Here is a 19,792-nt window from a genome sequence, read left to right as displayed (position 1 = left end):
CTCATTAGGATGGCCTGACTGAGCGGTGCTCAGCTGCCCAGGCCGGTCCTCACCAGCAGCTTGCCATCATCATCAGAGGCTGGTGGAAGGACCTGCCCATCACCATGTGCTCCTCCATGCCCTGGCCACCACCAGCCACATCATACAGGCAGGATGAGGGTATCGCCCACAGGCTGGAGTAAGAGATGGGAGCCGTCGGAGGCAGAGGTAACATCCGCACCCGGAGCAGGAAGCGGGGTAGGTGCAACTTGCTAACAGGTAAGAGGGTTAACAAGTGGTTTTGCACCCAGGAGAAGCAAGGAGCTAGGCAGGTCAGCTGCAGGGCTGATAAACCACCGAGGCATGCTCAGGTAAGACAGAGCTCTGCAGAGGGATCAATGACTTGCTGTGGAGCAAGCAGGGGAGGTTCCTGCCTCGCAGCTCCCCTTCAGACAGGTGCTGCTCACTGAAGGGCCAGCAAAAGTAAAGCTTTTAGAGCAAAGGGATGGAGGGAAGGCAGGTTGGCCGTGAGCCAGTAGTGTGCCCAAGAAGGCCAATAGCATCCTGGGGTGCATTAAAAGGAGCGTGACCAGCAGGTCAAAGGAGGTGATCCTCCCCTTCTGCTCTGCCCTGGTCAGGGTCCATCTGGAGTATTGTGTCCCGTTCTGGGCTCCTTGGTATAAAAAAGACAGGGATCTCCTGGACAGAGTCCAGAGGAGGGCTATAAAGATAACGAAAGGCCTGGAGCATCTCCCCTATGGGGAAAGGCTGAATGAACTGGGGCTGTTCAGCCTTGAGAAAAGAAGACTTAAGAGGGGATCTGACCAATGGTTATAATTATCTTCAGTGTGGGACACAGGGGGACATGGGCAGCCTCTTCTCAGCATCCATGGGGACAGGACAAGGGGCGATGGCCTCAAGCTGGCGCACAGGAAGTTCTGCACCAATATGCAAAAGAACTTCATCACGGTGAGGGTGAGGGAGCCCTGGGACAGGCTGCCCAGGGGGTGTGGAGTCTCCTTCCCTGGAGAGATTCCAGCCCCGTCTGGACTCCGACCCGTGCGCCCTGTCCTATGGACCCTGCTTGGGCAGGGGGTTGGACTCCATCTCTCGAGGTCCCTTCCGACCTCCACGGCTCTGTGAAGAAACCGGCAGCAGCAGCAAACAGAGCTCCAGCCTCGGGCCGGCACCGGAGCAGCCCCGGGGCGCTGCCAAGGGGCGAGGAGACCCCGACCCTCCACCGCGGCGGTGCCGGGGGGTGTGTGTGTGTGGGGGGGGGGGCAGACACACAGCGCCGGAGCCCCAAGACACGGGGCTTGGCCGACTCCGGGCGCCCGGAGGGCTTCGTTGAAGAGGCCGGACACACGGGCAGGGTGGAAGGAGGGGGAGAGGATCCCCGCAAGTGCTCCCAGGGGGAGCGCAGGCAAACCCGCACCGCCCCAACCCGCCACCGCACGCTTCCGCAGAGCCGCCCCCGCCCCCGCGCTCCCTTATGAAAGCTCGCTCGGCCCCACCCCCCGCCCAATCACGATCCAGGCAGTGGCTGAGTGACAGCGCTCTACCCAATCAGGTGCCGCAGAAGTCGCATCCTGATATGTGTTGGGCGCCCTTGAGGCTCGCCCAATCTGTTCCCGCAGCGGCGGCTGCGCTCCTTGAGTGACAGCTCATCGCCGAATCAGCACCCTTCTCCTTTTCCCCCCGCAGGGCTCCACCAATGGCCGCCAAGTGACGCGCGCTTGTCTCTCCCCGCCCCGCCCTTCCACACCTCATGCCCGCCGCGGGGCCAACGGCAGGACAGCATCGCGTCGGAGGGGCGGGGCTTCCCGGAAGGCTGGGCCAATGGGAGCGCGGCGCGGGAGGAGCGTGGGCAGGCATTGGTGGCCTGGGCACGGAGGGGCGGGGCAGGGAGCGGCGGCGGCGGTGGCGGGGGGAGGCGGCGGCGGCGGGGCGCGGGCCGAGCGGAGGGGAGCGGTGCGGAGCCGGTGGCGCCGCCCGGGCCCATGGAGCTGGAGAACATCGTCGCCAACACCGTCCTCCTCAAGGCCCGCGAAGGTGAGTGGCGGCGGCGGGGCAGGGGGGAGCCGCGGGGAGGCGGCAGGCCCGGGGCGGCGGCGGCGGGGCAGGCGGCCGCGGGGCAGCCCGGCCGCGGAGCTGACCCGGCTCCCGGGAGGTGCCGGTCGGCCGGTGGCCTGAGCCGTGAGCCCGCCTGCTAGAGCGGCCTCCGCTGCCCCGGGCCGAGGGCCGGCGGGCGGGCTGTGGTCTCCGGCCATGTCTGTCAGCTCCCGGCGGGGTGTCGCGGCCTTGGCTGCCCGCGGCGCTGCTGGGAACGGGGAGGTAGCGGCGCGGGTCGGGCGCGGGACGCTGCGAAGGGTCCCGAAGCGAAGCCCCGGCGCTGGTCAGCCCCGGGGGCTGGTTAGCGTCCCGGGCTGTGCTTCCTCCGGCGGGTTGCCGAGCGCTCCGAGGCGGCCTGACAGCATCTCCTGTGGAAACAGCCCTGCAACCCCCGCCTGCCTCCAGCCTTACCCCTTCCAGAGGCTGCTCGTGCTCCTCTGGCAGCGGGGACAGCGGCTTTGGGTGCTTTAGGAGGGGAAATAGAGGTTGATTTCAGGCTGGGAAGGTGCTGCTTCCCGCACGAGAGGCGATCCCGAAGCTGCATTGGTGAGCCGGACCCTGCCGTCACCTTCACACCAACCCTGACCTCTGGTCCGCTCGGTGCCAGGAGCTTTGCTGCGCTGCCACAGACCTGCCGCTGCTTCCCAGGTCATGGTTGAACTCCGGGGCCTCAGTGGGGGCACAGCCTTTCGGCGGTGGGGTGTCCCAGAGATACAGAGTGGCCATGCAGGGAAGCCTCGGGATGGCTTAAGGAGAGAGCTGGGAAATCTGTTGCTCTGGAGCCTGGTCCTTGGCAGAGCAGATCTGATTCAGCCTGGCGTCGGGGAGTTCATTAGCTCCCATAAAGCGGCAGGGAAGTACAGTCCCTCCTGGCCCGCGGTGTGCAGCTGGCCAGACTAAGTCATTTTGGAGCCTGAGGGGCCGACTGAAATCCAGTTAGAGGGCTTTGGAGATTAGATTTGTGGGAGCAAAGAGGAACGAAATTGAATTTACACGGGCAGAGACATTTTTGAGCTGCTTGAAAATCAGGCTTAGCGTAGGTACTTCAGGCACGGTGACCGTGGTGGACTCTGCCGTTACGGTTCATAATGGCAGGGACTGACTCAAAACCCAGTCCAGACAAAGCCAATCAGGGGCACCCGTGACCTCTAGACAAAAGACCCTGCTTCCCACAGAGGGAGTGACCAGGATACTGACTCCTGTTGTGCCTTCAGCAGAGCAGAGTTTGGTCAGTGATGCGGAGCGAGGCGTCAGGTGGCCGCTGTGGCACTTCTCTGCGCTCCTCTGGTGCCTCTCCCTTGGCAGACAGGGACAGTTTGGCAGCACACTGATGCGATCCACTGGCACACTCATGTCAGACAGTTCCTGACCCACAAGAGCTGCAGGTGGGTGTGCATGGGTGTCCCACCCATGGCTGAGTGGCCGTGGTGGTTGCTGGGATGAGCTCCAGCAGTCCAAGTGACAGGACAGAGCCACTTTGCTGTCTGGGTCTGGCAATACCACGTGCCTTGATCCAGCCCAGCCTTGTTGGGATCCTCCTGGTTTGGTGTGGGACTGTGGGGCTGAGATCACCCTGGATGTGCTGGGGAGCTGCTGACAGTCACCTCTGGCTGCTGCCATAGGATGGCTGAACTCAATGTTTCCTTTAAACTCTTCTGGGAGGGTTTGTCCCAAGGAAGGTGAAGGATCCTCCCCCATTGTCCCCCTTGCCTGCAGGCCTCTGGCAGAGGGACAGCAGACCAGCTTTGAGCTATCACCAAGCCTTGAAGCAAACTTGTGGAAAGCTCTGGGTGGAGTTGGCCCACCCCATGCCCCATCCCCAAAATGCGGGTGCTGGAAGATTGGTGTGCAGGAGACAAGTCTCCTGACAGGCTGTTTTTTGCAGGGTGGGGAGGGACAGGGAGAACCATGTGTGAAGGGCACTGGAGCCTCCTTTCAAAGCAAACAACTCAAGGAAGTGCAAGCTGCAGGTTCCTCTGGGTGCTGCAGGGCATTGCTCTGCCTTTCCTTGAGTACTAATGGGGAGAGGATGTCGTCTCCTCCTGGGCCACTGTGGGCCTTCATTGCCTCAAGCTGTGGCTGATAAGAAGGTGTCTGTGCTGCTGCTTTCTTCCACCTCTGCTCACCCTTGAGTCACTTCCTTCCTGAGTTTGTACAATTGTGCAGCCCAGCTGCTGGTGCAGAGCAGATGTAGCACAGCGACCCACAGCGTGCCAGGGGCTCGGACCGGGGCTGGCCCTGTACAAGGCTGGCTGTGATGGCCCCATCCCACCTGCCTGTCCAACCAGGGCCTCCTGTGGCACGGGGAGCTGGATGCATGGGGTCTGTGTCTAGGATTAGGGGCTGAAGTGCATCTGTGGTGGAGGAAGGTGTTACGAAACTGTTTCTCAAGAGCTGATAAATGATGTTCAACTGCCCCGATTTCAGAAATCTGTGCCTTTGGCCCAACTCCACAGGGTGGTTTAATGTATTTCCAAAGGGAGGTGGGAGATTTTGTGTGTGTTGGCATGGAGCAGGAGGGAAGGCAATCCCTGGACGTTGGCTGATCGCAGCAATCGGTATTTCAATACTTAGTGCTTGCTATGATGTAAATTTTTTGGTCTATCTAGCAGCTTTCCCACCCTGTCCTGCAGCACTGGGCATTTACTCCAGCAGCTGAAGTTGGAATAATATATCTGGTTCTTGGATCTGCTTTTTTTGAGGCTGGCTTATCTCTGGAAAAAGGTGGGAGCGTCCCCACTTCACAGGTGGGAAACTGAAGAGATGAGCCCTGGGCGATGCAGCGAGTTGTCTGTGGAGCCAGGATTAGAGGCAGGAATTCCTGTCTCCCAGCTTCTTGTCCTTTCTCTGAGAGCTCCTCCCTGGAGAAAGCAATCAGTCTGGAATGAGTAGGTGGCAAGAAAATCGTTACTACAGCAGGAAGCGCTTCACACCAAGCAAGGCTTGGCCTCAGAGGTGATTAGTTAGGAAGAGGTCCTGAGGACAGGCTGGGAGCCAAGAACTCCTGTGGAGGCACAGAGTAACCTGTGGCTTTAGGCATTCCTGCCTCTGCCCCGATTCCCCAAACTTACACCCAAGTGACTGAGATGTCCATGTGAAAGGTCTTCACGTTCTTGTTTGTCACTTTGTTCAGCAGCCAGAGCGGTTGGTCCATCTGCTTCCTTTGGCAGGCAGAGGCTCTCAGGCTTTTGTTCCACCAGCCAGGAGACAGTGGTACCACTTCAATCCTGTTTTCCTCGCCAAAAATGGACAGAGGGTGTCTCCTCTCTTGGCTTCTGGCTCCAGCCGGACGTCCCTGCTCTTAACTGCTGGTACTGGTGTTTTGTGCCCCGCAGGTGGTGGCGGAAACCGGAAAGGCAAGAGTAAGAAATGGCGCCAGATGTTGCAGTTTCCCCACATCAGCCTCTGCGAGGATCTTCGACAAACCCTCGGTGAGACGCGGGAGCGGGGCCGCCCGGGCTGCGCTGCGGAGCGGTGAGGGTGGCTGGTGGGCACACGTGGAAGCGGCCGTGCCCATGAGGGTCGGGGATGGGTGATGGGCTACGTGCTGGCCAAAGCCTGGCCAGAATCTCTGGGGGTAGGGAGGAAGCAGTGGGTAGGTGAGTCACAGTTCTGTGGTGCTCACCTGTTAGTCTGGCCACGCGCCTTCCGGACTGTGATGAGCTTCATGAGAGATACCCAACCTTCTCTGTGCAAACAGACCTGCTCTGTGGTGTGGAGTTTTGGACTGTGGCTCTGGGGTGCCTTTGCATAAATGACAAAGGTCCTGCAAACATCCTCTGCACAGCCTGGCTGGGATTCAGTCCCATGCTGCAGACCTCAGCTTCTAACACTAATGCCACAGCTTTACTCTGGCAAAGCTGGACTCGTGATGTGTGGTACAGATGGGAATTGTACAGTTGGGCAGGGCTTGGCCTGTCATTTTAATACTGCACTTTGTACTCTTCATGGTTTTAATGTTGTTTGTGCAGCAGGCTTGGTCCTGAGATCAGGTGAAATTGTTTTGGGGCACGGAGGCTGGGAATGCTCTGCTTGTTTGAGTTGTCACTCTGGATTCAGCTGCCAGCTGGAGAGCGGCACAGCACTGGCCTTCTTTTGGAGGGAGTTTGGGTTTCTGCACCTCCAGTCCCCAGTTCCACCCTGCACAGGTTTTCCAGTTGCTGGCAGCCCCAAGGAGAGGGGTGGCTCACTTTGAGGGCACATGAGGCTCTAGCACTTGGAATAAGTCAACCTCTGCCATCCACACTGTATCCTCCAAACTCTTACCAGCCTGGTCCTGCTGCTGTGCACAGGGCCAGCTTTGTGGACAAGTGTAGTCAGATGGAGACTCTGCCCTTGGCTTTGCTGCTAACTGCTTCTTTGGAGCAAGTTCTGAGCACTGACCACAGCTCTGGCATGGGTTGTCCTCGTGGGTCCCACTGTGGCCACACCAGCCCCGTCCTGCTCCTCTGACTGATGTGTACCCACAGCAGAGCTTTCCCTCGGCTGATGCCCGTTCCCTGCCCCCAGCCCCAATTTCTGTGTGTGTCATGACATGTTCTCCAGCACTGAACTGCACCTTTGTTGTGCTGCCTGTTTGCTGGTGGTGAGTGCTGGTGAGTGAGTGTGTCTGTTTCTGCTGTCCCACTGTCAGGACAGTGACCTTGTGAAGCTTTGGGAGGCCAGTCCCTCCCAGCGGTTTGCTGCCACTGCCCATGTCCCCGCTTCCCCTTTGGGGAGGCACGCAAAAAGCTCTTCTGGCCCAGGTGACAGCCACCTTGCTTGGTCTCTCCATGGGAAAGATGACCCCATTCCTCATGCTTGCGTCCCTGTTTGGCCAGAGTGGTTTGATTTCCCCTTGCAGCCTGCTAGGAAGGTATTTCTCTCCTGTTCCAGAGGCTTGGCAGAACCGTGGGCATGGCAGGCTGGTTGCCTGCTGCAGAATTAAGCTGTGAGAGCCTGGGCAGCGGCGAGGGCAACCAAAAGCTTCTCCACAAACTCCACTCTTCCCAGCTGAAGGGAACTCCTTTGCTTGCAGACACAAGGAAACCGGCTGGTGCAGCAGAGCTGGTGAGGCAGCCTCCTCCCCCCACCACAGCCAGGCCATCTCTGCGCCCTCCTGCACCCGCAGGAAGCCGCAGCTTCCTCGGGAGAAACTGCTGTGCAGGGAGGGGAAGGCCAGCAGTACCCAGCACCAGGGAGAGCTGGAAGTTCCTCTGTGTGCCGATGGACGGCTGCACATCTGCACCCCAGGCAGCCCACAGCCCTCAGTGGCAGTGGCTGTAACAGAAATCTGTTCTGGCTCGGGATCAGACAACATCTTAGGAGTGGAAGGAGAGGAAAAGAGCAGAGAACTGGAAGTGCTGTGGATAATCAAAGGGGTTGGTTTGTGCCTGGGCTGCCAGACCTCAGAGAGGGGTAGGAAGAATCGGCTGCCCTTGTCCTCAAGCAGAAGTTCCCATTATCCTCTAATCTCTCCTATGGCAACAGGTTTGGTTGGATTCACTAAATCAAATAAAGTCATCGAAATACTCTATAAACTACATCACATGTGAAAAACACAGGGAACCAACTCTGTCTTTCTGTGTCCTGTAATGGTTAATAATCAGAAATAACCCCCAAAAAGACAGTTAAAATAAAAGCACTTTTGTTTGGTAATCTGCAGTAGGAGCTGATCGACGAGTGAGTGGCTGTATTGTGGAGTGGGTCTAATTGCCTTGTGCAGCGTTAACAGGACATCTGTGGAAATGGTGCCCCCAGTTTTGAGGCTGCTGCTTCCAAAGCATGGTCTTTGGGAACAGGAGTTGTTTCTAAGAGGCATCAGAGCAACTTTTAGCCTGGTCAGTCTGCCTCAAAATGAGCTTGGTGTGTTCTTCATGTCACAAGGAAAGGTTGTGTGTCTGGAGTCATTGATCCATCTCCTGGGCAAGGGTTTGAGAATAGAGCCTCTGGGCAAGCTGGAGACACCAAGATCCATCGCTAGAAACCAGAGGGGCAGGCTGTACAGAACAGCAGGTCAAACAAACCTCTTCCAAGGATGAGGATCTTCTATAGGGAAACATAAAAGCTTGGTCATGCCTCTTGTCCCCGTGGGGTGCATTTCACTCTCCTGAGAGTCTCAAGCTGGTGGGACCTGTGAGCAGCCGGCTGACGAGTCACAAGCCTCACCGCCCGTGCCTGGGGCAGTGAGCTGTAGCTGCTCCTTGGGGTTGGCAGTCAGTGGTCTTCTCCACATTTGCAGAGCGGGACTACCACAGCCTGTGTGAGAAGCAGCCCATTGGGCACATGCTCTTTCGGCAGTTCTGCGAGACACGACCTGAGCTGTCACGCTGCGTCAAGTTCCTGGATGCTGTGGTAAGAGCAAAGCCCACCTGGCTTCCTTGGGGGAGGTAGGGATGTTCTTGGTGCCCTGGGCACAAGGCAGTTGGCCCTGGATGTGCTGGCAGTTGCCAGGTTCTGCTGGGCACGTAAGGTTTTCCTGAAGGAAAATCCTGCAAGTTGCAGTTTCTCCAGGGTAGGGCTGGGCCTTTGCTTAGGGAGCTGTTTGGAGATCTGGTTTTCCAGGAAAGCACGGGAAAGCTTGGGCAGTGGGTCTTGCTGTTCCGCAGCTGTGCCCGGTAGCGAGGCTCAGCTCCTGGCTGGACCTGCTCCTCATGCTGTTTGCTCTGTGCAGGCAGGGTACGAAGTGGCTCCAGATGAGAAGCGAAAGGAATGCGGGCAGCACCTGATTGAAAAGTACTTGAAGCCAAACGTGAGTAAGAGGGTTGTGTTTGCTGCCTGCAGTGGTAGAGCAATTGGAAAAGCTGACAGCTGTCGTTACCCACGTCCTGCCACAGCAAATGTGCTGGGTGGGATGGTAAGGGCAGAGTACGGAGCCACCCCATGGCCTCACAAGCAGCCATGGCTTCTTTTCCCACTAGCCCTAAAGCAGATGGGTGCCTGTGTGCTGTTACTGTGGGCTTCTCCTTCCTAGGAGGATCCTCGTGCTCTGCTCCATATGTCTGACTCCATCCCTTTGTCCCCAGAGTGAGGACCATGTGCCTGAAGTCCCCTTGCAGCTGGTGGATGCCTGTTGCGAGAGGCTGGAGCAGGAACCTTCTAAGGAGCTCTTCAAGGAATCCACTAAGTAAGTTTGAGGACTGGGGCAGGCGCTGCAGCCAACTCACCCCATGCCTTGTGGTCCCTTCTCCAGCGAGGGCTGGTGCTGAGGCTGGGGGACTTTGGGCTGGCAGTTTGCTGTGCTGCAAATACACGGATCTGCCCCGGGCTCCGGGAGCCACAAGCTGCTGCAGAAACCTCTGTCACTCCTCTCAATCTGCTGTGGGTCTGAGGCTGCCGTTTGGGAAGACCCCGTTTCAACAAGCCTCAGCATCTGGCCGTGCTGTTCCCAGTCTTGTGCCAGGATCTCATAGGCACCCTCAGGGCTGAGCTGACAGCTGCAGTCCCGGTGCCAGCTGCCCTCTCCCGCTGGCCACAGATGTGGCCCTTGTGGTTAGGTTGTGCTGGCTGTTGCTGCAGGGATCTAAGGTCACTTAGGTTCCCATCGCAGAAGCAGAGGTCCTGGCTCCGGCTGCGAAGCGGAAGCTGTTAGGCAAACGGGGCTTACGGCCTCTGCCCCTCCCTGAACAGTAGCTGGAGCATGTTGCCTAATCGAGCGCAGGGCTGTGGCAATGGGTTTGCTGCAGTCTTCTGGGGAACGTTAGCTCTGTGTGTGGTAACCAGTGTCGCTGTCTGAATGTAGAGCCTCCGGGCTGGGCCCTGCCTGCTCTTGGCAAGCTCTGAAAGGGGAAGAGCCCGTCCGCTTCTCCTTGATGCATGTCTCCAGTCTAGACACTATGTCTAAGGCTCTTTACTCTGCTGGGCAGCCCTGGCGCTGGTCTCTGAGGCAGTTAGCTCTCTCGAGCAGGATCCCTGGTGGCCTTTTGTGCTGGATATTCATCTGAAAATGAACAACTCAGCGCCCGGTGCTGAACGTTGCTAGCGGCTTTCAGCAGCTGATTACAGCCTTGGGTGTGCATTTGCCCTGTGAGCAGAGGGGCAATTGCAAAGGGTCCCATCATCCCCCTTTGTCCCACAGCCCCGGCTGGTTCTGAGAGGCCACAATTAGCGGTGCCAGCCCGGTCCCAGGGAGCTGTGTTTGTCACAGCAGTACCTCCAACACGCCTTCCTTTTGCATCAGGCTTAGCAGAGGGTGGGCTTTCTGGGGCAGGGCTGCGTGGGTGATTCAGCACCAGGCTGGGTGAGGGGATGGTGACCCAGCTCTTGGGGCTGGTCACCTCCTCTTTCCTTAGACCGCCGACCTATTCCACGGCTGTGGTCAGCTCTCAGCATCCTTGCTGGCTCTGCTCTCTCCTAGGCTTATCCACGACTACCTGAGCGTGGCTCCCTTTGCCGACTACCTCGACAGTTTGTACTTCAACCGCTTCCTGCAGTGGAAATGGCTGGAACGGTAAAGCTGCCCCGCATCGCTGGGAGACCTGCACCCTGCTCTCACGAGCTACCTGAGGGGTCCCTTCAGCTCCTTCCTGTGCTGGGTCCTGACAGGAGCTCCCGGCCTGGCCTTTGTCTGCTCTCGCCCTCCTTCAGGGCCCTTTGGCTGTGCTGGCTACCCCAGCCTCACTTGCCTCTCAGGGAAGCAAGGCCTGCTTGAGCAAGGGGTTTGGGGCAAGCCACAGTCTCTCAGGTCAGGGTAGAGGGGTGGTTTGGTCTTCAGGGCCTGCTCTCTCCCTGCTCTCATCTCACTCCAGTTTCCTTTGCCTCACAGGCAGCCAGTGACCAAAAACACTTTCCGCCAGTACCGTGTGCTGGGCAAGGGCGGTTTTGGGGAGGTGAGTGACCAGGATTTCCTCTGCATTCAGGGTACCAGGCAGTCACTGTTGCCTGCTGCAACACAAGGTTTGGGTTGGCCACCAGCATGTGCCACAAGCTGCTCCAGTGCCTGGCTGGGAGGGCTGCAGTAGCTCTGCACTGGGCACTGCCATGCTCTGGGCATTGCAGGATCTGTCATCTCTCCCTGGAGGGGCAGGAGTCAGGTGCTGGAGGTGTGGGAGGTGTTGGGCAGGGTGGGCAGCACATGCCCTGTAGTGTGTACTGCTGCCTGGGCAAAGAGACTGTTCTGGGTGTCCTGGCAGGGCAAACAGCTCTCCTGGAAACTGTTGCTGTCAGGCTTCCTTCTGTTTCTGGAGTGGCCTTCTGTCCTCCCAGTCACCACCCATGGTGCTGCTACCACCATGGCAGGGGCATCACAGCCCTCAGCTTATCGGTGACATCTGGAGATGTCACTGCTCCCTGTGTCCTTACTTTGACAACAGGCTTCTCGCTCACCTTGGTGCAGACGAGGACATCTTTGCCTTTCCCTGCCTCTTCCTGAGAGCAGAACCTAGATCCCCACCCTGGAAATGGCAGTGGGAGGGTGCTGAGCCTTGTCCCCTCTCCAGGTTTGTGCCTGCCAAGTGCGTGCCACAGGGAAGATGTATGCCTGCAAGAAGCTGGAAAAGAAACGGATCAAAAAACGGAAGGGAGAGGCCATGGCCCTGAATGAGAAACAGATCCTGGAAAAAGTGAACAGTAGGTTTGTAGTAAGTACATAGGAATTGCTCTCACTTTGCTGCCGTGGTTGATTCTTCCTCCAACCAGCCGGCCCAGCACCTCGGTGCTCCTCTCCCCACGTGGAGAGGCAGGAGCAGGCCCTGCCCCATAGGGTAGGGTTCTGGTGGCTACGGATCTCTCACAAGGCTGGGGTCTGGCAGGACCTCCTTCTGCCTCCACAGCATGACCTAAATGCCCCCAAACTCAGGCCCAAACCCCCAACCTGGTCTCACAGGTACCTCCTTAACCTCTGGGACAGAAGCAAGCAGCAAGAACTGTCTCTCCAGACAGCCAGATAGGCAGAAGCCTAGCTCTGAGCTGTGTGGTGGGGAGCGCTCTCCCTGGCTGCACTGAGGTGTGGACCACCCAAAGCCTCCCCTTACAGAGGATTCATGAGACCTTTCCCTGGGGTTGCTGTTGGGTGCTGCTTGCCCTGCAGGGGAGCAGTTCTGGCTCAGGGAAACAGTGTCCTCCTCCCTGTCTGAGGAAGGCTGGGGGGTGTGCAGGGGTTGCTGGGCGCTTCCATGTCCTCCCTGGGTTTGCACTGTTCCCCCTCTGCTGCTGGCAAAGGTCCAGTCCTGCCACCCATGAGTGGCTGTTTGGGTGACAAAGTGCCCATCAGCGTGTGGGCACCTCCCTCTTCCAGCTGTGTCTTCTAACAGCCTTTCTGCCCTGAATTGCAGGTGAGCTTAGCCTATGCATATGAAACTAAAGATGCTCTCTGCCTAGTGCTGACCCTCATGAATGGAGGGGACCTCAAGTTCCATATCTACCACATGGGAGAGGCTGGCTTCGAGGAGCCCCGGGCAGCTTTCTATGCTGCTGAGATCTGCTGTGGCCTTGAGGATTTGCACCAGGAGAGGATAGTGTACAGGTGCGTGCTGCCTGGCCCCTGCTGAGAGACCTTGTACAGGCTGCAGAAGCAAGAGGGTTCCTGCTGCTCTTACTAGCCCAGCTGGGTTGGTCTGCCCAAGAACATAAGTTCAGACTTGAAAGTAGCCCAGAGCTGGGTGAGGGGATCAGGAACAGAAAGCTGATCTCCTAGGAGAGGAGAGCTAAGCTTGGCTTCCTCATGCTGGTAAATGATCACCAAGAACAGGATGTGATCCTGCTGTGAATGCCTCGGGGCAGACGCTTGGGTGCTCAACTCCCCTGGCATATTTACACTAGAACAAAGGACTGTAGGCTGCCCGGTAGGCTGGAGATGGAGAGCTGGGCAGGAGGGAGAACAAGCTGACTGACTGCTCACTGGGTTGTGTGATGCAGTGTTAGGGATGGCATGGCTAAACATAGGGCCAGAAAGTCCCTTCTGGTCCTACCTTGCTCTGGAGAAGGACAAGCAGAAGTAGTGTCTGCTCCTTCTCTCTCACCCAGCCTGTCCCAAAGCAAGCTCTGTACCTGCAATGAGAGAATTGGCCACAGGCTTGCTGCTTTCTTGTGGAGGGTTAAGGGAGAGATCCCATCTTGAGATGTAGATGTTCTTGCCACGTTTTCTTTGACAAGGGGTTTCTTACTAATTAACTCTCCCCCTTCCCAGGGACCTGAAGCCAGAGAACATATTGCTGGATGATCATGGTGAGTGTGTGGTCAAGAGAAGCCCTGGACCTGGGTCATTCTCTCTTCCTCTTCTTGAACTAGGGTTGCTCTGTGTTCTTGGCAGCTTCAAACATTATCCCTTGATTTTTGTCTTGTTAATTTGCCCCTCCTGCAGGTCACATCCGTATCTCAGACCTGGGGCTAGCTGTGCACGTGCCAGAGGGCCAAACGATCAAGGGCCGGGTGGGGACAGTTGGCTACATGGGTAAGCGGCCCTGGTTTAGTCTGAATCTGTTGTGTGACAAGCACATGTGCTCTCCCAGCCCTCACACGCCCTTCACCCCTGCTCCTGTGTAGCTCCGGAGGTGGTGAAGAATGAGCGCTACACCTTCAGCCCCGACTGGTGGGCTCTGGGCTGCCTGGTGTACGAGATGATCGAGGGACAGTCCCCCTTCCAGCAGCGCAAGAAGAAGATCAAGCGGGAGGAGGTGGAGCGGTTGGTGAAGGAGGTGCAGGAGGAGTACTCGGAGAAGTTCTCGCCCTGCGCCCGTTCCCTCTGCACCATGGTACGTGTGTGCATCCCTGTTCCTTTGCTCCCACCACCTCTTTGCATGCAGCAGGAGAATATCCAGGCTGGTGGCAGCCAGGTTCTCTTGTCCCTGATGAGGCAGCGCAGGAGGGTCTAGAGTGCCTTCATTCCTCACTCTCCCAGCTGCCTGGACAGCCTGTGCCAGCCCTAGAGACCTGCTGGCTTCAGGGCTGCTCCTGCCCCAGGCACCCTCCACCCGGGGAACTGATTTCCTTTGTGCTGCAGCTCCTGTGCAAGGACCCTCTGGAGCGCCTGGGGTGCCGAGGAGCTGGGGCCAAGGAAGTGAAGGAGCACCCTCTGTTCAAGCACCTCAACTTCAGGAGGCTGGAAGCAGGCATGCTGGATCCACCCTTCAAACCCGATGTAAGTGCCTGCCCATGTCCTGACCTGTTCAGTCACTGGTGCCATCAGGGGAAGCAGGAGCCCTGGGGTGGCTCACCAGAGGAAATGGGACCCATCCCCTTCCCTTTTGTTTCTGGAGTCTGGCAGCACAGGGGTCAGGCAAGCTCTGGGCTTGCCTGGGCTGGGCCATGAACCATGGTTATTTGAGGCAGTGGTATCTTCATGGAGCCTGGCATTAGAGCAGTCTTTGTGTCATTTAGCCCCAGGCCATCTATTGCAAGGATGTTCTGGACATTGAGCAGTTCTCCACGGTGAAAGGGGTGGAGCTGGAGCCCACAGACAATGACTTCTACCAGAAGTTTGCTACAGGAAGTGTGCCCATTCCTTGGCAGAATGAGGTAGGTTTGCAGCTCCTGGTTGTGCCCACCATGGCAGAGAGCAGCGTTCCACAGGGTTCATGCTCTTCCCTGCTGCTCTGCTGGGCCCTCAGCGTGGCAGTCGCTGCAGCCATCTGTGCCTCTTCCAGATGATCGAGACAGAGTGTTTTAAGGAGCTGAATGTCTTTAGCACAGATGGCATTGTGCCCCCAGACCTGGACTGGAAAGGGCAGCCTTCTCCACAGCCCAAAAAAGGGTTACTCCAGCGCTTATTCAGCAGACAGGTAAGAGTTTGTCCATTTTCTTCCCATCAAGTCCTCTGGCAGCACTGAGCCCGCTCCTGCCTATGCCAGGCAGATCTGGCAGGGAGGTGGGCACAAGGGGGAAGCAGGCAGAGTTGTTTCCTGTGCTGGTGGCTATATCCCAAGGCTCTCAGGGGGACCCACATGAAGCTGCAGGGAGCCAGCCCTCACCTGTCTAGCGCTTCCTGTGCTGGGGGAGCTGAGAGGGCTGGGATGGAGTCTCCTGGCAGCCACACAGGTGGGGGGTTTGTTGTTGAAGGCACTAAAGCAGCAAGTCTGCTCCCTTCCTACATAAATATTATCATCCCTGAAGAAGACCTTGCTCTTGGAATGGGCCCCTGTGCTCCCCAGAGCGTTTGTGCCAGACCTGGAGCAGGCAGAGAGCAGTGCTTTCGAGGGATGAGGAGAACGGAAATGTTTTGCAGCTGCTGTGGGCTTGCTTGCCTGCCTGTCTCCTCTGAGCAGAACAGTCTTTGCCTTCTTTCCAGGACTGGCAAAGTCTGGGCTGCTGCCTCTCAACAGCTGCCTGCAGCTGTGGGACTCAAGCGCGGTTGGCTCTGGACCTGCTCTCAGCCAGCCGGTGCTGACTCCTGCTTCCCCGACGAGCTCTAAGTTGTGCTTCACTGCTCAGTGGGCCGTGCTAGCCAGAGCCCGCTCTGGGATGGGGTACCCAGCCCTTCCCAAGGCCGGCAGGACCTGCCAGAGGATGGGCAGCTGCCTGTGGCAGAGGTTGAGCTGTGATTTGCCGCATGTTTTCTCTTTCCAGAGGTGAGCAGTCTCTCCCGGCTGCTCTGTTCAGGGAAATACCTGGTGGCCTGCGGACATGGGAAGATCTGGGAAAGAGGAGTGTTGTCCTTCAGTGCCTATCCCCTTCCCCCAGCAGAGCACAAGCTGCTGCTTGTTCTAACTGTCCCCTGAGCCACTAATCCTGCTTCCCTGCTCTCGCTGCCTTCATGGGGAGGCCTTGCCTTCAGCTTGAGCCAAAGCTGCCCCTGCACTGCCGCTGCTGGGAGCTCTGCTCCCAGGGGGCTGTGGGAAGTTCCCCTCACTCCTCTTTGGATGTCCGGGACACACACAAGTGTTGAGAAACTGTGAAGCGTCTGACATTTCCCCGTGCTCAGACTCCCTCCCGTTGCAGCAAGAGGCCTTTCAGCTGCTGCTGCAGCTGGGGCTGAGCCCTGAGCCAGGCAGATCGTCTGTGCTGGCACTGAGCTGTCTCCATGGGTGGCTGTAGGCCGTTGAGCCCATCTTCTTCCCGGCTTCTGAGCTAGTCAGCTGTGTGCTCACCAGTCTGTCTGCCAGGAGCTGAACCCCCAGATGCAGTCTATTTCTTTGCAGACTGGGGGGTCCCCTCCAGCTCCTTGCCTCCATGTAGCTCTCCTGTGAGAGGGGGGAGTCCTGGCCCTTCCCTGCCAGGGGGCAGCTGTAAGCTGGGTTGTGTGATTGTGCTCACCCTCTGCTTGCTGTGCTCCTCTCTCCCTCCTCCCTCTCCTTGCCCTTCTGACTTCAGGACTGTTGTGGGAACTGCAGCGACAGCGAGGAAGAGCCCACCCGGCTGTAGAGCACAGCTCATTCTCCAGCCCCTGGGACCCCACCTTGCCTCTTCAGGTGCCCAGCAGAGCAACAGCCCAGCCTGAAGGACAAAGATAGCAGCGGCCCCGCTGGATTCGTTTACAGCTTGACATGTCTGTATTTGACTGAGGACGGCTCCAGTGCTGGCAGCAGCACGCAGCCCAGGCCGAGGAGATCTGGCCAGGGACAAGCTTTCGTCCCTGTGATGGACCTGGAGGCTTCTGAATTTGCTGCTTGGGACTGTGCTGCTGCCGTCCGCCAGCTACCGCTCCCCTCCCAGGCCCAGGGTGGGAGGGAGGGATTGTGCCAGCGTGGGCCGAGGCCAGGCTGGAGCAGCTCTGCTGACACATTCCACAGTGCCGAAGCAGCACTGCAGGGTTGGTATATATTTATATACGTCGGTCTGTACATATCATGTTGATTTTTAATCTATATAGGTGGGGGCCTGCGCTGCCCCCACACTGTCACAGGCACAAATGTCCTCCTATGGGGGGAGCGACGGTCCCAGCTTTGTACCAGGGAGTCCTGGACAGAGGCCTTCTGTGCCTTGAGGTGTCTAAAGCATCTTTCCTTGACCTTTCTGGCCGTGCTGAGGCGTCCCTGGCTCCAGCGGAGTCCATTGCTCAGCCCCAAGGCACAGGAAGCGGCTGTGCCAAAGCGTCTACCATTGCATCCTGGCAGCAGAGCGTCACTGCCTCATCCCCGCTTCCCTGTCTGCCGGAGCCTGCTTCCTCCTGCCTGTCTCACACATGCTGCCAGCTCTGGGGAGCTGATCCCAGCTCCCTCTCCAGACCATCAGCCTGCGGCACAGCTGGACACAGCTGCTCTCATGGCACCTGCTCCAGAGGTACCTGCTGCTGGTTCTGAAGGGTTGGTCTGATCCCCAGTGTGGTGCAGGATGATCCCAGTGCAGTCCCACCAGCTCCGGGCTGGCCGTCTCTGCGTGCTGGGAGTGCTGTGGTCCCCAGGCCCAGCTCCCCACTGGAGGAGCAGACACATAAGGGATCCAGCTCTCAGGGAGCAGAGCCTGGGTAAAGGGAATGTCCCTTTGTGGGGTCATGCTGGGAGCTGTGACCCAAGAGCCAGTGGACCTGGGAGCTGCCCACCCACTGTACCCGCTTGGGGGTCCTGGGAAGCCAGTGCAGCCCCTGCGCCTGAGGGCAGGGTGGGAGTGGAGGGGCCAGAGCCCTGCACATCCCCAGGGAACAGAGTTGGGCTCAGCCCACCTCTCCATCCTGCTGGCCTGTCCCCTCCTGTGCACACTTGTCCCAGCAATAACTCGTCTTTGTGTGTGTGTGTGTGTGTGTGTGTACACGCGTGTGTGTGCTGCTGCCTTGTGCTGGTTCTGAGCCAGGCCCCCCTGGGGGGCTGAGCACCTACTTGGACCTGTGGTATCATTTGCTTGCCTTGCACTAAAGTTGGAGAGTATTTAAATTTTTAACCTTTTGTTAAGCGTGAGCTTCGCTGTGCCTTCTGTTGCTGTGGTGCCGGGGGGTGGGGGGGCTGCAAGGAGGAGCAGGGGCCCCCTGTTCCTGGCTGCCTTGGGCTCTGCTCATTCCCTGTCCTGGGGGGAAGGGCTGCAGCACAGGAGGTGATGCTGAGCCTTGGGGACCATGTGTGGCCCTCAGCTTCTGCTGTGGACTTCTGGGTACAGAGCCTTGTGCTGTTGGGGTGCTCCTGCCCCTCCTTGCTGCCCTATTTGTCCTCAGCACAGCCCCTCCTGGTCTGTCACGGGGGTGCTATGGGGCCAGGGCCCTGCTCCCCTTTGGGTGCTGTGCCTCACAGCTTTTGGGGGGACCCGTGCAGAGGGGGAACCTCATGCCTGTTCAGAGCACTGCCTCCTTACCCAAAGGACAGCCCCTCGAAGGGGGACTGGGTCTGAGCAGGTCATGACAGGTGCCAGCCGGCAAAGAGGGGCAGGGTGGATGTTTTGGGGTCCAGGGCCGGCGGCAGCACCCGGCAGCCTCGTGCGCAGCGCGGGGAAGGGGTGGGGGGGGGGGGCCGCACACAGCTGCACCGGGATGAGAATAGCAAGTGCGGCTGGGTAGCTAGGGAACAGTTGCCATGGGAGCAGGCTGAGGAGGAGTTCTCACACTCGGAGGGGGCATCTTGGGGTAAAATCCAGGAATTTTCTGCAGCCGTGGAAGGAAAGCAGGCAGGGTGGGGGGCGGGGGGGAGGGAGGGGGACTGCCCAGGGGATATGCTGCTCCCTCCACACCGGCCAGGGATGCTCCTGCTGCCCTGCCGGCACTGCCTGGGCTGTGGCACCCTGGCACCGAGGTCTTGGGGTCACCATCGTGGTGGTGGTGGCTGTCACAGGGCCAGCGTAGCTCTGCGGGCAGGGCCGGGGTGTGGGCAGCCCCTGGCTGAGCCGTGAGCAGGGCGTGGAAGGGGCTCTGCCTGTCCCCAGATCCCACCCTGCCCCCAGCTGCTCTATGCCCAGCAGTGTATCAGCCCTGGCGCTTTGGGGGTGCCTCGCCTGCATCCCTGTCCTTGCTGGGGCGGGGAGCAGCACGCGGGTGAGGGGGTGCTGGTGTACCCCTGGAACGGGCAGGCCTGGCCACCACGGACACGGCAGGCCCTGGGCGAGCTCTGGGTGGTCCCCGAGGCGCCGGGTGCTGCCCCGAGCTGTGGGGCTGTGGCGCCAGCGCCGGCACACGATTTTCAGGGGTGAAGGATGCTCTCAGCTGTTGCCTGGGCAACGGCTCCTCCTCCAGCCCACCATGTGGCTCGGGGAGCGCTCCCCCGCCTGCCTCCCCCCGCCGCCGTGGGGAAGGGGAAGGCAGCTCCCGGCCCCCGGCGCTGGCGGGGCCGGAGGCCCGGCTCCCCCTGCTCGTCCTGGCCTGACGATGCCCACGGGCTCCGCCGTGCCCCCCACCTCCGCGTTACCCATGCCCCGAGGGAGCAGCCGAGCCCCCCTGCATGGCCGCAGCCCCCTGCCTGCTGTGGGTGCTGCTCGGGCACCCCCACAATCGCCGAGCCGGCACTGCCGGGCTGCCGCGGCCGCGCTGTGAGGTCCAGTCGCAGGAGCCGAGTTCCAGCAAGGTGAGTCAGGGCTGAGGCCGGGGAGGGGGGACCGGGGGAGACGCGGCGACCGCGACCCCGCTCCAAGCGAGGTGGCGGCGGGGCTTGGCCGGCTGCCGGAGCCGCTCCGCTCTGCCACCGGCAGGAGCCGGCCGCCGGCGCCCGGCTTCCCCGGGTCATCCCCTGGCCGGGACGGAGGAAGTCCTTCCGGCCGGGCCCTGGCAGAACAAAGCACCGTGTGTGTGCGTGCCCGCAGCGGGCGCCCGCCGCCCTGCCCACGGGGAGGAAGCGGCGGCGGGGTCACGGCCTGCGTGGGGCACCCCGTCGGGCACCCGCACCCGGGCACCCGGCTGGCCTCTGGCCCCGGCACGCTGCGGGCACCGTGGCCCCTT

At 59.4% G+C, this 19,792-nt stretch overlaps 1 protein-coding gene across 3 annotated transcripts; it reads left to right on the top strand.

Moving 5' to 3' along the window:
* Positions 1 to 1,979: 1,979 nt before the first annotated feature.
* GRK6 (G protein-coupled receptor kinase 6) lies at positions 1,980 to 17,822 on the top strand (the record flags this gene model as incomplete). Of its 3 annotated transcripts, none has more annotated exons than XM_084268616.1 (16): positions 1,980 to 2,031; positions 5,427 to 5,522; positions 8,312 to 8,424; positions 8,744 to 8,821; positions 9,096 to 9,196; positions 10,427 to 10,519; positions 10,835 to 10,898; positions 11,508 to 11,648; positions 12,342 to 12,532; positions 13,196 to 13,233; positions 13,370 to 13,459; positions 13,552 to 13,760; positions 14,009 to 14,146; positions 14,386 to 14,523; positions 14,652 to 14,786; positions 16,315 to 17,822. In XM_084268616.1, 16 exons carry the CDS (start codon positions 1,980 to 1,982, stop codon positions 16,363 to 16,365), a joined length of 1,728 nt encoding a protein of 575 aa, XP_084124742.1. The 3 variants fall into 3 exon arrangements, with proteins under 3 accessions (XP_084124742.1, XP_084124743.1, XP_084124741.1); XM_084268617.1 differs by having other exon boundaries at positions 5,427 to 5,540; XM_084268615.1 differs by lacking the exon at positions 16,315 to 17,822 and adding an exon at positions 15,293 to 15,391.
* Positions 17,823 to 19,792: the final 1,970 nt, after the last annotated feature.

The sequence above is a fragment of the Gallinula chloropus genome (assembly GCF_964237585.1).
Source record: "Gallinula chloropus genome assembly, chromosome: 10".
In the NCBI taxonomy this organism is placed as follows: domain Eukaryota; kingdom Metazoa; phylum Chordata; class Aves; order Gruiformes; family Rallidae; genus Gallinula; species Gallinula chloropus.
Note: the sequence above shows the minus strand (reverse complement) of the source record. Positions and strands in the feature narration are given on the sequence as shown.